Below are 18,166 nucleotides of genomic sequence, written 5' to 3'. Positions count from 1 at the left end.
AAGTGCACCAACCCCCTCATCACGCAGGTGAGATGATGATGATGCCCCCACACCAAGGGCCCAGCATCCGCCTTTGAAATTGAGTCTATATAGGAAGTGTCAGTTCATATGAATGGCCTGTAGTTTAGCTGTTTTACCCCTGCTGGTGTCAGAAGAAATAACTCTCAATGCAAGTGGGTGGGTTTTTGCCGAACTTTAGACTTGATTTTATTACCTTTATAAACATTGTCATAAATACTATTATGCTTCCAGTAGCTAGTTTAAAGTCTTCTTTCAATCACCATGATATGCATTTTGGCAAATTATGGTCCCATTTATTTTAGAATTGATTATAAAGTAGGGTATGCTCTAGGAGGGGCGTGGACCTTGTGATGCTTTGATTGACAAGCTACACAACCAATCGCATTCATTCCCCACCTCCGCTCTGGTCCCAACTAATAGCGTTCATTTCCGGTTGCTCAGATCTACAAGCTTGTTTTGGATCTTGAGCTAAACCGTTGCCCCCCCCCCCCCCCCCCTCCGTTGAGGTTCCGAGTGAGCCGAGTCTCTTCACCTTAATATCTTCACCCAAAAGATTTACAAGCTCACAGCTCGCCGCAACAACGCAACACACATTGTAAGCTTGTTCATCCGTTATTTTCACCAATTGGTTCACCCTGCAGAATAGGGATGCTAGGTTGTGATTAATTACAATGAACGAGAACACACTTCCATCTGTCGCTGAATGATTGACTGACAGCTCTGACATAATGACATAGTGTCACTTCTCACTCGTCAATCATCTTATTTAGTTAGGGATCGGATAGGATAATAAGTGATAGAGTAGTAGTTTCACATCTTTCACTCTATTAGAAGTCAGTCCCTCCATGAATGAGAATTATGAATCGACGTTACAGTTGTAATTAACGTGGCGGTAAGCATTCTGTCGGTTGAGTACGTTTACCGTGTTAGTTATCGTCTCTGTCGGGTGTAAACCTCATATGTCCAAAACTGTTACTTTTCAGGATTCTAACTCAAAAACATCAAAAGTAGCAGATCTACAAGCTCGAGGTTTCTGCCCGACAGCAACGATATTATGTTGGCTGAGCTGCACCCTCGTCGGTCCATTTTTAGCCCCTTAGAGTGACATGTTTACAGTGTGACTTCAAGGTGTTTCCGCTCACAGAATGCTAAATATATCACTATCTAGCATGTTACGTTCTATGTACTGCAGTACAGTTGATCAGTGTGTGCGTGCACGCAAACACACACACACACACACACACACACACACACACACACACACACACACACACACACACACACACACACACACACACACACACACACACACACACACACACACACACGGACACGGACAAGTTCTGTCCATATGCTGGACCCCAGGTGTCCGTTAGAGACAGAGCTCTAGCATTCTCTCCAGTTATCCTTCATCCCTGGACAGATGTGCGTACACACACACACACACACACACACATACACTGCATGTGGTCGGGGATGCTGTATGAGTGTCTCTGCATGAGGCAAATAGGGCTGACCTACATGAGACCAGTGGATGGATGGATGGATGGAGGGAGGGAGGGAGGGAGGGATGGATGGAAACGCAAAAGCCGATGAGCTTGTAGATCTGCTATTTTTGAATAGCTTAAGTATAAAGCAGGTCTTAATTGGTTAATGTGTGATTTGTAATAATTATCTAAATCTACAAAGTAACTAAAGTTTTCAAATAATTGCAGTGGAGTAAAAAGTACAACATTTGCCTCTGAGATGTAGTGGAGTAAAAGTATAGTACCCTAACACATGGAAATGGAAAGGAGTGCTGCTGGGAGGAGGGAGGGAGACCCTGCAGTTATCCTGATAAATGATGGGATGAGCGGATGAGCGGATGAGGAGAAAGATAGGATGATGAAACGGAGGGGTAACCTGTAGCACACAAACTACCACCACATGCACCCACCATCTGTCTGTCTGTCTGTCTCTGTATGGTTCTCTCTATTGTTCTGTCTATGTGTCTGTCTGACCATATAAAAGATAATCAACAAGGCCAGCGTCAGGATAATTTTAGCATTTTAGCACGTCTCTCTCTCTCTCTCTCTCTCTCTCTCTCTCTCTCTCTCTCTCTCTCTCTCTCTCTCTCGCTCTCTCTCTGTCTATCTCTGTCCGTCTGTCTCTCTCTCTCTCTCTCTCTCTCTCTCTCTCTCTCTCTCCCCCTCTCTCCCTGTCTCTCCTTCTCCCTCTCTCCCTCCCGCTCTCCCTTCCTCCCCAGCAGACAGGCAGGCAGGCAGGCAGGCAGACAGACAGGCAGGCAGGCAGGCAGGCAGACAGACAGACAGACAGACAGACAGACAGACAGACAGACAGACAGACAGACAGACAGGCAGGCAGGCAGGCAGGCAGGCAGGCAGGCAGGCAGACAGACAGACAGACAGACAGACAGACAGACAGACAGACGCCCTGTCATCCTGTAGTAACAACATATTGTATCCTTCTCACGTTCCTCCATAAAAGCTGTCACCGTGCTGAGTGAGGAGTGAGGGGTCTGCAAGATGGCTGCCCAGCCCTAATGCATTCTAATGCACTTCATTATAATGACATCGCCCATCAACAGATGGAGAGCGAGAGACTGCCATGAGAGAGAGAGAGAGAGAGAGAGAGAGAGAGAGAGAGAGAGAGAGAGAGAGAGAGACCCCAGTGATTAAGTGTTTTCCTCTTACCAACCGTCAATTAGCTTGTCAAAGTCACAAATCTAATCAGCGGCTCGTTGAGCTAATGAAAGGAGACTCCTCTATATCTCTCTCTCTCTCGTTTTCCAATCCCTCTTTCTCTCTGTCTCATTCCTCGCTCACTATTTTCCCTGCTCCTATTTCCTCTTTTCTCTGCTCTAATGATGGAGACCCACAATTGCACCCTCTGTTCGTACGTGTGTGTGCGTGCGTGTGCGTGTGTGCGCGCATGTGCGTCACAAGCAAATGTGCCCACAAGCATAGTAGAATTTGAGAAATAGGCATAGTAAGGACTTTTGTCCCGGGCCTCACAAGAAATGTGGTTGTTTTATGGTTATAAAAAAGATTTTTAGGGTTGTGATTAGGATTATATATTTAGAGGTTATAGGTTTAGGGGTTAGTGTTGGAGTTAACTTATGCCTGATTTATACTTAGTTGTGGGCCGGTGCCATGCACCAAAAATAGCTGATCTACAAGCTCACAACGCGATACGTGTTGTGAGCTTGTAGATCAGATATTTTCAGCTTTAGGCAAGGTTAAACATGGCACAAAACCGTATTCTATGGCGTTCATAAAATCGCCGTCGTAAAATGTCGATGTCCTCTCAAATATAGTAATACGAACGTGCGCGGGCGTGTGTGTGTGTGTGTGTGTGTGTGTGTGTGTGTGTGTGTGTGTGTGTGTGTGTGTGCGTGTGCGCGTGTTTGTGTGTGTGTGTGTGAGTGTGCGTGTGCACGCTAGTCATTTTACCCATACGCTTCCAGCATGGGTCGGGAACGCCACGGCAGTGCGATGACCTGCCATGACCTTGCCGCCGGTGTCTGCTGATTGGATCATTACGATTCCTGCCAGTCTGTAAAAAAAATGTAACGTTCAAGACAAAAGGACTCTTTGATCTTTTTGATACAGTAACACACACGATCAGGATACACAGACAGTCGGGGGTCTGTGTATCCTGTTCCCCCCCTTAGGGTGGCCATGCTGTCAGCAGTGATAACAAATAAACACACAATCCCACTAGACGGACTGGGGATCCCTATGTGGCAATGACACAGCTCACTCACGCTCCTATGGGACCTATATTGGAGCCCAATTTGGTCACACACGCACGAACACACAGTGCAGTAACTGTCAAACTTTTTCATGCCAAGGACCCCCACAATTATATGTATTTGGCCGAGGACACCCATCTGAAAAGGTTTTGTGCCAGGGACCCCCAGAAGCAAAGATTTGAGTTACAAATGTTCGATTCAAAAAAGATATATATAATTTTTTTTCCTTTATTTTTTTACTTAATTATTCAAATCCTTAATCTCTTATGGCACAAGCTCTTTACAGATGGGGGTCCGCGGCCAAATACATACGTATATATTTGGGGTCCTTGACATAAAAATGTGTGAGAACCACTGCTCAATAATAAACTTGTCAAACTGTTTTTTTCTTTTTTTCTTCAAAGAGAATCTTATCTCCTGTGTTAATTGACTTGAATGTGTCCTTCACCCCAGGTCACTCCACTGAGGGGTCCGAGAGAGGGGGGCACCCTGGTGACCATCCGTGGGGAGAACCTGGGCCTGGAGTTCAGAGAGATCCAGGGCAACGTGAAGGTGGCCAAGGTCAACTGCACCCCGGTCCAGGAAGGATACATCCCCGCCGAGCAGTACGTCTACGTTCTATACCACCCCAGTCCCTTGCTCATGGGCACTATGTTGTCTCATCTGTTAACATCAGTTTACACCAATGGTTCCAAACTTTTTCGTGCCAAGGACCCCCAAATAGACACTTATTAGACCGTGGACCCCCATTTGAAAAGATAAGCCAGGGACCCCCGTAATAGAAGATTTTTTACGGCTCTCTAGCAGTGATTTCAACCATTTTAATTTCAAGGACCCCCAGTTGGACATGCATTAGGCTACGGACCCCCATTTAATGGCATGTATGTCTCTGGGACCCCAATTCATATTGTAAAATCAATGTTAATTTAACTCTGAGAGTGTACACACATTTGGACACTCTCAGAGTTACAGACCCATAAGGGTCCATTTGGTTCCTATCCATCATGTAGCTGGGGACCCCCTGGAACCCCCTCAAGTACCCCTGGGGGTCCCCGGACCCCACTTTGAGAACCAATGGTTTACACCAATGGTTCCAAAACTGGGGGTCCCCAAATTATTTTGGGGGTCCCCAGATGATAAGCCTAATGTGCAACATTGTTTTCTCAATCAACAACAAACCAACATTCAGTATAAGTGTATACAGGGTGTCTGCACATTTCTAAAATTACAATTTAATGACCTTCTAAGACCTTTTTAGTACCAAATTGGCCAAATTATCAAATATTACGTAAGAAAGAGGCACACATTGTGAAAATAGCCGATCTACAATGCCTCGCACGCATGCACACGCACGCACGCACGCACACACACGCACACAAACATGCAAAAATCCCATAATTGCCCCGGGGGAAGCTGCGTTTAACTTTTTATTAAGGCTTAATCCAGTGCTTTGGTAAAAGTGACAGGCGCGCCTCCCATTAAGATGATCTCAAACTAGTTTAAAAAGTGGCTTATCAACAAGCCCAGCGTTCGTTCATCCTTCTTGCTATAAGAAACTAAGTTAGATGCCAGCAGTTTTTTTTTTCTTCTTCCATGAAGCAAAGTGCTGAGCTCTGTGGAAAAAGGGAAGCGTGTGTGTTTTGAGGTCATAGCTATATGAAAAAGGATGGCGGTGTTCTTGCTGTCGTCCTACGAGTTGGCAGCGTGTGGGCGGAGAACCCGCTGCCAAAAAAAGCCCCACGTCATTGTATCCAGGCTTTAACCTGGGATTAGAGCCATTCTTAAGGTAGGTGCATAGTCCATAGCTCTGGTCCATGTAGCGTCAGGAGTTCTCCTTATCACTATGCGACTGCCAGTGTTGCCAGATTTTGCGAGAAGAATAAGCAACCAGCTCTATGAAATCAGGCCCAAAAGAAATGACCATAGGCCATAGGATATTTGAAAATAGCCGAACTATAAACTTGTGAGTTTGTAGATATGCAACAAAAAAAAAAAATCTAAAAAAGAACTTGAAACATTTTAACACAAATCCTAGCTTAGAAAATGTTTGAGAACCACTTGTTTAAACACCTTTAGGAAACGAGCCCAAAAAACCAAACCACCAATATGTACAAGCAACTTTACAGAGAAACGAGCCCAAAGTTGCTTATAATAAGCAGACATGGCAACACTGGTGACTGCACTTGCAGTTTCCTCATTCAAACGGGTGCAGGATGTCTACTCCACACTTCAGTCAAAATAAACAATTTGTTCGCTACTCACAGAAACAAAAGTGGTTTTAAGGTGTTGAAAGCCTACTGTCCTCGGGTGGGAGGACTCTCAGACAATGAATCCCACCGGAAATGTTTTATTCACTCCAGTGCGCCACCTACAGTACAGTTCTGGTCAATGGAAATTTTCTGTTGACAAGATCTGTAGGTGGCGCACTGGAGTAAATAAAAAATGTCTTACGTTTTTATCCTACAAGCTATTTTCAATGCTATTTTCAATTTTTACAAGTATAATAATACTGTGTGTGTGTTTGTGTGTGTGTGTGTGTGTGTGTGTGTGTGTGTGTGTGTGTGTGTGTGTGTGTGTGTGTGTGTGTGTGTGTTTGTGTGTGTGCGTTTTCAGGATCGTGTGTGAGATGGGTAAAGCTGAAATGAGCCAGTTCACCGGTAACGTCCAGGTGTGCGTGGGCGTGGGAGAGTGTAAACCGGAGTTCATGGCCCAGTCCTCCAAGTTGTACTACTTTGTGGTGAGTCTTTCTCTGAGTGAATGCTTCCGCTCAATTATCCGCTCACGAGGCCACTGAGCTGCAGGGAAGGTTTTGAAAGGAAAAGACGAGCAGTCCGTTCTCCAGATATATCATAATTACTCATGGGTGGCAAACATCACAATGAAAGTTTGATGAAATACATTGCAGTGGATGGAGCCGGCTGGACCAGCTCATGAACAAACATTATTTCTGAACGATAGGCTCTATTCACAGCAGCCATATTATGAAGACATTCACAGGTGTTACCAATGATACTAATGAAGTCTCTGTTCCATTATTGGAGTCAGGGTGCTGATGTTGTGCATGTTGGCTCACTGGAAACACTCTGTTACACCAGTGGGTCTACTGTTGGGGTCCAGGGACCCTCATGGGCTTCCAAATGGCCCCTTACAGGTGTGTAATTCTGAGAGTGTACAAATGGAACCAAATGCCAAATTCCATTTGTACACTCTCAGAGTTATTGGGGTCGTGGAAACCACTGTGCTACACTAAATGGAACAGAGCCTTCATTAGTATCATTGGTAACACCTGTGAAGGAAGTGATAATATGGCTGCTGTGCATAGAGCCAATTGCGACCTTTGTCATTTAATCGGTTTGGGAATATAAAAGAAGACATATCACAGGTTGTTTTCTAATCACTTGCTTTTTGATGTGCAAAGCACATCACATAATTTTATTGATTGTATCTAAACAGCGGCAGGTATCCTTTCTCTTTCGGAGGTATCGCAAGATTTGGCTGCCAGATAGGAAATGGTGGACAATCTCGCAATACTTTGGCCGTTCAGAAACATACTTTTTGCCCTTTAGACACCTCTATAAAATTATACAGTGTACAAATCGAAAAGCAACACGGCAGAAAACAGTGTGTGAAATGTCTTCTTTTATATTCCTGAACCGATTATATGAAAAAAAGGTCGCAATCGTTCATAAATGATGTTTGTTCGTGAGCTGCATGGTCCAGCCGGCTCCATCCACTGCAATGTATTTCATCAAACTTCCGGTGCGAGGTTTGCCACCCATGAGTTAGATTATATCTAGAGAACGGACTGCACGTCTTTTCCTTTCAAAACCTTTCCTTGACTGAGCTGGCATGGAGTTATTTCCTCTCACGCGGGCGGCGCAGAACAGCAACCCATCAGCTGACTGGCTGTCTGCGCGGCGTGTACCGTACACCGCGCACACGGCAACTTTTCACACCTTTACACCTTTGACGTCATGACTTGACTGATCTCCCAACGTCAGGCTGTAGTAGTAGTAGTAGTAGTAGTAGTCAGGACAAGTCCGTTTGGTGTGTGTTAGGGGGCCTTAAGGCACCAACCCACACCCCCTGCTCTAATCACTAGGCTGTGTGTTAACACCCCACTGTGCCCTCACCTGGGCGTGTTTAATGCCGTGCTCGGAGTGCTGTCGCCGGGCGGATGAAGGGTCGCTCTGACACGGCGCATGGCGTTCTCTCTCGCCCAGAGTCTCTGCGCTCAGCACTTCCGCTCCATGTTTCTGTACCGGCAAAAAAAAAGTGTGTGCTGCTCGATGACTGGCACGCACTAATGAGCCCGGGGTCGGAAATGGAACAGTGGCTATAAAAGGAGCTTTTGTGACATATTTCCTGCAGGTAGCGCGACGCACACATGCCGCGGTACACACACACACACACACACACACACACACACACACACACACACACACACACACACACACACACACACACACACACACACACACACACACACACACACACACACACACATGCGCACACATACATGCACGCGTGGAGGCTTTTTCCGTACGCTGCTCCCTCAGCATTCTCCCTTAAGTACTGTAGCCACTTAATCATAAACACATCACCCTCTTACACACACTTCATCGCAAGCACACCAACCTCACACACACACACCCACACACACACACACGCACACGCACACGCACAGGCACACACACACACACACACACACACACACACACACACACACACACACACACACACACACACACACACACACAGGCACTCTCGCACAAGGACACACACACACACACACACACACACACACACACACACACACACACACACACACACACACACACACACACACACACACACACACACACACACACAAATGCACACGCACACACACACACAAATGCACACGCACACGCACACACATGCACACGCACACATGCGCACACGCACACCCACACACACGCACAAATACACATGCACACACATGCACACGCACACCCACACCCATCCACGCACACGCATGCAGACAGACACACACGCCCACTGAAATGCAGTGCAGTTCTTGCCCTTATGTACTCATTTTTTAATGCGGAGTTATCAATTTCCCCCTCTCACACTCTATTAATGGGGCGGTGGGTTTAACGTCTCGGCGGGACCGTGTGTGAACAGAATTACATCATGTCAGGTCAGATGTCACGACACACAAGACGGCTGATGAGCCGATTATGAGCCGAAGCAAATGAACTGGAAGACAAACCTCACACTGCACTGCACTCCACTCCCTGAATCATGACTTCACTGCAGTGGTGGAAAACGTACTCAAATGTTAATGTTACTTAAGTAAAATTATCAATACTGCAATGTAGAAATACTCTGTTACAAGTAAAAGTCCGGAATTCAAAATTGAGTAAAAGTACAAAAGTATTGGTATCAAAATGTACTTAAAAGTACCAAAAGTAGAAACTACTCATTATGCACAATGTCCCATTTCACAAGTTTCCAAAATGTATAATAAATCTTTTGAAAATAGCAGATCAACAAGTTCACAAAGTGTCGCGATGCATTGTGAGCTTTTAGATCGCCTATTTTCTAATGGCCGAAATGTATATAGGGCTGAAGTGGGTAAAGTATGTTTTCTATTAGTAATCAAAATCTACAAAGGAACTAAAGTTTTCTTATAATTGTGGTGGAGTAAAAGTACAACATTTGCCTCTGAGAAGTAAAAGTAAAAGTACTGAAAATTGGAAACACTCCAGTAAAGTAAAAAAAAATACCTCAAAATTGTACTGAAGTACAGTACTTGAGTAAATGTACTTTACACCACTGCTTGTGGTCTCCTGATAGATGTATTTTTCAGGCCAGTATTGAATCATCCTTTAATAATGGATGGTGTCAGGGCATTCTCCACATTCTGGTGGCAGGGTAGTAGAATGAGAACTTTCCCATGTTTGCTCTATATTGGGGTTGGTACCAGATCATGGTCGCTCCCTCTAGTGTTGTCCTACTTGACACCTTTACGCCAGAGTTTACATTTCTCAATGGAAGAGTGCTTGGGGAGACCCACCTCCAAGCACTGGAGATGTTACAATGTTTGTCCTAGAATAGAGAGGGTTTGGGTTCAAGTGGTTAAAATCACCCAAAGGGACGAGTGCTCCAGTTTAATGTCCTTCTGGAGCTGATCCCAGGAAAAACAAAAAAAAAACAAAGCCATCCACCCAAATTCTGTGGTAAAAAAAAGAAAATGTAACTTTTCCCTTCTACCCTGGATTTGAACCCAGTTTCCTGTTTTTTTTTTACCATGGCTAATAGAGACTGCCTGCTTGCTCAGGGGATAACTTTAATCTGTACCATCAGGTAAAAATTCATGTCAGATCGTGTGTCTAGGTGAGACGTGACCTTTGACACGATCTAAATGTCTCAATACATTACATTACATTAGATTACAGTCATTTAGCAGACGCTTTTATCCAAAGTGACTTACAATAAGTGCATTCAACACAGGTAGGGAACGAAACTACTAATCACCAGAAGTCTTAAGTGCATTCTCTTCTAAAACAAGCAACTAAGAGTATACCTAGCGCTAAGGTAAAAGCGCTATATATCAGCTACCTACTTTCTTAAACAGATGAGACAAATAGGACAATCAAATGAGCAAGAGCTAAAACAAATAAGTGTTTTCACCTGTTTCCTAGGCTTTATGTTTTCCACTTCCTGTCGATTTGATCCAATGAAATCCAATGAAACTAGTCAGATGACCAATGATATCCAATGAAATAGACAGGAAGTGGAAAACACACAGCCTAGGAAACAGGTGAATAGAAAATAAACAAGATCCAATAAAACAATAAAACAAGAGTTGGTACAACTAGTTAACAACAAGTAGGCAAGGCGAAGAAGAGCAATAGAAGAGCAGATGAAAGTAGACAGCGATATATGTCACACTGAAGCTGTCTGATGTCATGCAATACTTTTACATGAACATTTTGACGTATTACAGTGTGTCTGATGACATCGTGATAGTTGACCTAGTAGTATGACCTCTGAACTCAACGGTATAGTTATTACCTCATGGTCCTCGTGTTGTTCGCCGAACACTATGCTCTATAATGCATAATTGAATGATTATGAATGATTGATACTGACTGCTGTGCCCTCTCTCTCTGCTACAGCTCCCGAGGCTGCTCCACCTCAAGCCCAGCAGGGGGCCCGTTTCCGGGGGAACCGTGGTCAACATCACCGGGAGCAACCTGGACGCCGGCAGCAACGTGTCCATCATGTTCAAGGACCAGCCCTGCACGTATCTGAGGTTAGCGGCGGAAGAAGTACTCGCATTATTTTTTTACTTAAGTAAAAGTATCAATACCACAATGTAGGAATACTCTGTTAGAAGTACAAGTCCGGTATTAAAAAATGTACTTGCGTAAAAGTACAAAAAGTATTGGTATCAAAATATACTTAAAGTACCAGAAGTAAAAGTACTCATTTACCGGTACGCAGAATGTCCCATTTCACTTATTTTCAAGATGTATGAAAATTGTTTGAAAATAGCTGATCTATAAGCTAACAACGCGTCGCTATAACGCGTTGTCATAAACAAAATCATAAACAAAATCTACAAAGTAACTAGTAACTACATTTTCAAATAATCGTAGTGGAGTGGACTGTGCCTCTGAGATGTAGTGGAGTAGAAGTGAAAGTATTTAAAATGTGAAATAAACCAGTAAAGTGAAAGTATCCCAAAAATAGACTTAAGTACTGTAGGCTACTTGAGTAAATGTACTTCCCACCGCTGCTGAGGTTAGCGGGCGGGCACACGTCAAACTCGACGCACACCTGGCCGAGCGCGTCGGAAAACGATCGATGGCACAATTTTCGAGTTTAGTCGATGAAAGATCTTTCTGATTCATGTCAGTTTAAAGCGACCATCTCGAGTCATCTGAATAATATGTCCCCCGATGTGGCGTTTTTTTCATTTGATGTTCGGGGGTTTGACCTTGTCGCAGCCACAAGTCAGGTCAAAGATGGAAACCCATAGAAAATCCATACGCACAATAAGACCTGAACCACTTCCCCTGATCCCTAATCAATAAACCATAGCGGTCACGTCAGTGATCCATCCGTCTCGTCTGGCGTCTCTCGGCCAATGACAGACGACCGTGGAGATGGAAGATGAATGCTTGTTGCTACGACGCACGTCATGATGGCAGCTCTTTGTGTTTATGAAGTGACTCGTTATCAGTGGTGTAAAACTAAGTACATTTACTCAAGTACTGCACTTAAGTACAATTTTGAGGTATGCGACGCATACCTCAAAATGCGACGCATTGTGAGCTTGTAGATCTGCTATTTCAAACGATATACATTTTACACATTTGAAAACTTGTGAAATGGGACCTAATTCTACCTAATGAGCACGTTCTACTTTGGTACTTTAAGTACATTTTGATACCAATACGTTTGTACTTTTACTCCAGTAAATTCTGAATTTCTGACTTTTACTTGTAAGTATTTCTACATTGCAGTATTGATATTTTCACTTAAGTGAAAATGCACCTCTTGTATCTTTATATTGTTTCGCTTGTGAACAATTTCTTAAACGTCCCCATGTTTCCACATTCTCTTTAGTTGGTTATCCCAGTTATTCCACTTCTTGACCCCCTTAACTGTCAAGCAACTTTTCACATTTGTCCTTGCCGTCTTTTCTTCAAACATAGCCGGCGGTAGTACCTTCTCTCACCATGCTCCATTTACCTCATTACCAAGATCAGTTCCAGAGATTTTTAACAGGTTAAAAGTGCATATGTTTTTCAGTACACTATGACCAACTACAATTTCAGTGGACTTTGTGCCTTGTAACTTTGGAATTTATTGTTCTTTTAATACAGATTTTGTTGTATTTTGTATTTTAACCCATTCAATCCGGGAACACATCTCTGTCATTTTAGATTTCTTTTGCGCCGCGCTATGAGCTTGTAGATCTACTTTTTTTTTTTTTAATCTTGAAAATGTGTGCAAATCTTTAAATATATATATATATATATATATATATCGATGGCCAAAACGCAAAACCTCCTATCTGAAAAATGTTAATTGTTGGGAAAATGAAAAAGAAAACTACAAAATGTTGTATTTTTTTTGCACAATGCTATTTTTTTATGAAACCCATCACATAATACACCGTTTCTGGATGTCTGGACTATATTACATTATTATATGTTAATTACACTGATTTCATATTGCAAATGCAGATAGGAGGTTTTTCCCCACTTTTCCTGGATAATTCTGCAGATAGGAGCTTTTGCATTCAATGTAAAGTGATTGCTTAACTACATAATGACAAATAGTATTAGCTGCAAATACATACATTTACAGCTGAAAACAGTTGCATCAGTGGTGTGGTCTAGTTTTTTTTTATGTTGAGGTATACGATAATCATTCCCTGCACGAAATGCGCGTGGTTGTGGGTATACGCTAGTGCGTTTTCAATGGATGGAATGGGTAGTAGACTGTATACGCCTTCTTCCAAAAAAATCTGCACTGTATACAGCGTAACACGGTAGAACACACCACTGAGTTGCATTGAATGCTTTTTTATTTTATTCAAAAACAAAACAAAGTTTGCAGGGCAATGCTCACAACAAGAATCTAAAATGAAAGTGCTTACAAATAAAATGTACAAAAAGGACAACAGGAATACAATTAGGTGGACTAGAAAACAACTGGCCCAGGCACCCCTCGACATAATCCCCCCTATACCCTCTACTCCCAACTCCACCACCTGAAATACCCCCCCACTCCCACAACCCCCATTCCCCCCAACCAGCACACTACACCCCCCAAACCCTCATGCCGTCCAACTCCCCTAACTCATACAACTGGATCACCAACCTTGTGTCCAGTGTGGATAGTGGAATAGTATGTAAGATCATTGAATGTCTTAAAGAGCCTATAAGCAAGGAGGAAAGACGGATGCCTTGACCCTAGAATCACCAAAGCCAGGGAGGAGATGAGAGCAGCACACAGGGGCTTTGTCGCTGACCAAAAAGGAGAGGGTCTGAGGGAGGAATATAAGCAGAGGAAGGAGGAGCTATACCAAGTGTATGCAACTCGAAAAACAGGAGCTGACCCAAAAGATCAGGCACATTAAAAAGGTGCATGCAAAACAGAAGCATGGCAAGAGCTGGAAGCTCATCAATGAAATTTCTGGCAGAAGCTCTTCTCAGACTTCCAAGATCTGGGGAGAAAGCGCAGAGGAACGAGTTGAAACATGGTACCAGCAGAAGAAGAGGATGATCCGATGCTCTTGTCTTCCATGACCTTCCCATACCAGATCATGGATCATTTACCATGGATGAGTACCAGAGGGCCATGGCTACTATCAAGTGAGGCAAGAGGAGGATGGAGTGACAGCAGAGGTTCTGATGTATGTGCCCATAGACGAGGTGGTGTTGGATTGCATCAAGCACACACGTCTAGTGAGCTGCCGAAGCTGTGGAGCAAAATGATCATCGATCCAGTACCAAAGTCAGGCGACCTCACCAAGACGGACACCTCCAAGGCATTAACCTGAGCTCACAAGTCGCCAAGGCGGCTAACAGGATGATCCTCAACCGTCTTAGACCCATCTTAGACCCTGTACTGAGAAACTCGCAGAACGGCTTCCGCCCAGAGCGAACAGCAGACGGGCAGATACTGATGCTGAGGAGGATACTGGAAGGAGTAGGAGATGAATCTTTCAGTGGTGATCACCTTCATGACTTCCAAAAGGCTTTTGGCACCATCCACCGGGGGAAACTGATGAACATTCTCCGGGCCTACGGAGTTCCTGAGAAGATGGTTCAGATGATGGAGACACGCTACTTGAGGCAGTCCAGGCAGTTCCTCAATCCAGGACTTGAGGCAGTCCTTCAAATAACCTGGGCCTGGACTGCTTCAATGGAGCAGGACCTGAAGGTCCGGGGGGCACTTGACTGGAATGCCTTGCATGGGATGAGGAGAGTGTGGAAATCAGACATGGGAGAAGACCTTAAGAGGCGGCTGTTCATATAGTTACAGTTGAGTCAGTACTGCTGTATGGGGCTGAGACATGGACCATCACAACACAACAGGAAAGGGCCTTGGATGGAGTCTACACAAGAATGCTATGAATGGCACTAGGAGTCACATGGACGGACCAAATCAGAAATGTGGTCCTCTACGGGAACCTACCATGTGTCACAGACAAAGTCAGAGAGAGACGGATGAGGCAGGGCACTGCGTCAGGCACCCATACTGTAACTAATGGCAAGCAAACTGACACTATGGGAGCCAACCCAGGGCAAAGCCAGGAAAGACAGGAAGTGCACCACCTACGTAGATGCACTTAGGCGTAACAGCTTAGCCAACAACACTGTAGAGCTCAAAACCCTGATGCTAGATAGGAGAGTGTGGAGGGCAGCTTTTCAGGAGTCCCAAGTTGGTGTTGGCTAGACCACACTCGCATCGCAAAGACCCTATTCTATATGATCCGGCCTAACTGACTCATGCCCCCCTCAACATAATCCCCCTCCGTACCCTCTACCCCCAACTCCGCCACTTGCAATACTCCCCCACTCCCACAAACCCCACCCCCCCAACTGCCAGCCCACACCTCTCCACCTCCATAACTCAAAACCCCATTCCACTTCAGGAGTCCCGAGTTGGTGTTGGCTAGACCACACTCTCGCATCGCAAAGACCCTATCCTATATGATCTGGCCTAACTTGCCTATGCCCCCCTCAACAAAATCCCCCCCATACCTTCTACCCCCCAACTCCACCACCTGCAATACTCCCCCACTCCCACAAACCCCATACCCCCCAACTGCCATCCCACACCTCTCAACCCCCATAACTCAAAACCCCATCCCACCCCATACCCTCGTACCCCCAAATCCCATCCAATCCATTACCCCAACTCCCAGAACCCCCGGTCCCCATGCCCCCAACCAACACACCACAACCCCCAAACTCCACCCACCCAAGCCCTCATGCACCCCCCACCCCATAACCCCCCAATCGCCACCCCACCCCCCATAACTCCAAACCCCATCCCACCCCCATACCCTCATACCCCCCAACCGACACAGCACAATATTCTCACAGGGTTGTTGGCTGCCACGGTGTTCACGTGTGATTTTGATCTGCATTTAATACAAAATCACAACATGGATGTTCACATCTAAGCAGCAATGACAACCTGTAACCACAAGTTCAAAATGTTCAACGCCAAAACCTCCTATCTATACCTAAAAATGACCTCCTATCTACATAGATGCACATAGGAGGTTTTTACCTAGAAACAGTTAGGCTTATAAATTAATAAATAATGTTTTTTTATGCTCATTTTGAGATCAAGACATTCTACAGTACTGTAACAAGTATTACCAATCACATTTTTGATCAACTCACACTCTTGGTGTGATAAAAGTTTCACCACCTGACACTAATCATTAGCAATCAACAAGGCAATGCAATTAACTTGACAGTTACTAACAAATACTTAAATAGTAAGGGTGGAAGACACTTTTTTATTTTGAAAATAATTGATTAGTACAAACTGAAAGACATTTAGATGGTCTACATAACACAGCATTCTAAAGTTTCAGCTCTGTCTGCTGCTCAACTAGTTCTGGTGCAGATAAGAGGTTTTGCGCTTCAACATTTTAACACTAATTGGCACTGAACAAGATAGGAGGTTTTAGTCAAATGACTTTTCTGACAAAATGAGGGGCGGGACTATCTTGCAGACAGACTGAGCATGTGCAGCATAGCCTATAGTCCTCATCCACAGTGAAATCTGAAAATCATGAAATTTGCACTTAGGAGGTTTTGCGTTTTGGCCATCGATATATATATATATATATATATATATATATATATATTTCAAGCAAAGATTTGTAAAAGATTTTGTTGCAGGGACCCCCAGAAGCAAAGATTTGAGTTACGAATGTTCACAAAAGTCAGACAACGTTGTACTATGGGGTAATAAGTAAGACATAAAGGGATAGTTAAAAAAAATATTGTTAATAATATTGATTAGTCACCCCATGGAGACTTGAATTCATGGATATTATTTTGTTTTTGTCGCATTCCTAAACCAATCATTTGATGACCAGTGGACCGGTAGTCAGCGGTTCCGGTAGGAGACACAAAGAGTATCCTTTGTGTCTCCTACCGGAACCGCTGCCGGTCATCAAATTGTTGGCTTAGGAATCCATGACTTCAAGTCTCCATGGGGTGACTAATCGATAGGAAAAAATACATTTTGGGGGTGCACTATCCCTTTAAGACATCGGTAACTAACGTTTGTGTGATGTGTGTTAACGTGACCTCCGTGACCTCAGGAGGGGCGGCCAGTGGATCACCTGCCGGACCCACGCCTCGCTGAACGGCTACGGCAACGTGTCGGTGTCGGTGCGGGTGGATAAAGCCCACCTCCAGAAGGTCCTGCGCTTCGAGTACGTGGAGGATCCCACCATCACCAAGATAGAACCCGAGTGGAGCATCTTCAGGTATACATAGTGGAAGCACACATCGCCACAGCAAACACCAGTGTGGAGGTTGATAGGTGGAGAGTCCATAACGAAGGACAATATCTAGTTTATTTATGTCTGTCATACACACACACACACACACATAGGATTGGGATCCGGAATCCGATCAAACATTGAGGAACCAGCAATCGGTTCCATCACCTTTGGACATTTTTTATTATTATTACCCTTATAATAAAACGTTACGGTTTTGGACATATTATGTCCGAAACCAACTTTTTATTATAATAAAAAACAATTGTGAAAATTGTGAAAATAGCAGATCTACAACCTTTCAGATCAGCTTTTCACTACTTTTGTGATACACTCTTGTATGACGAGGGGCATTGATTGACCAAAAAAACAGTTGAAAGATGTTTTGTTGCACGACAGCAACGCATTGACGTTTGCCATATCTTGGTCCTGTCTGTCTCTTCCAGTGGATACACGCCGGTGACGGTGACAGGCACCAACCTGGACGTCATTCAGACCCCTCTCATCAGAGCCAAGTACAACGACCGCGAGACACTCAATGTGAGTAAAACGCACACACACGTGCGCATGCCTGTGCGTATATAAACGAGCAGTCAGTGAATTAGCAGTCAGAGCCACTGCCAGTGGTTTTAATACGTCATCATCCGATCTTTGGTGCTCTTATAGTAACACGGATGAACTGTCTCACAGTCTCTGACTAATGTCACAGTGGTAGGTCAAACTAATTAGACCCAGAAATGAAAAGAGAGAACACACACAGGGAGAGAGAGAGAGAGAGAGAGAGAGAGAGAGAGAGAGAGAGAGGGAGAGAGGAGAAGGGAGAGTGAAGTAAGGAATCAGCAAATTGT

The 18,166-nt window shown here is 44.3% G+C and overlaps 1 protein-coding gene across 1 annotated transcript in view; it reads left to right on the top strand.

Moving 5' to 3' along the window:
* The window catches only part of LOC311039662 (plexin-A4), a 162,184-nt gene that overhangs the window by 64,865 nt on the left and 79,153 nt on the right, over positions 1–18,166 (top strand). The window contains exons 8-13 of the mRNA XM_084049606.1: positions 1–27; positions 4,229–4,380; positions 6,389–6,512; positions 10,942–11,078; positions 17,136–17,303; positions 17,765–17,858. The exon at positions 1–27 is cut by the window's left edge and continues 161 nt beyond it. Of these exons, the coding sequence (XP_083905732.1) occupies positions 1–27; positions 4,229–4,380; positions 6,389–6,512; positions 10,942–11,078; positions 17,136–17,303; positions 17,765–17,858 (702 nt within the window). The remainder of the gene's footprint in view (positions 28–4,228; positions 4,381–6,388; positions 6,513–10,941; positions 11,079–17,135; positions 17,304–17,764; positions 17,859–18,166) is intronic.

This window comes from Gymnoscopelus microlampas (assembly GCF_963454915.1).
Source record: "Gymnoscopelus microlampas genome assembly, chromosome: 23".
Taxonomy (NCBI): Eukaryota; Metazoa; Chordata; class Actinopteri; order Myctophiformes; family Myctophidae; genus Gymnoscopelus; species Gymnoscopelus microlampas.
This window is presented reverse-complemented; position numbering and strand designations above follow the sequence as displayed.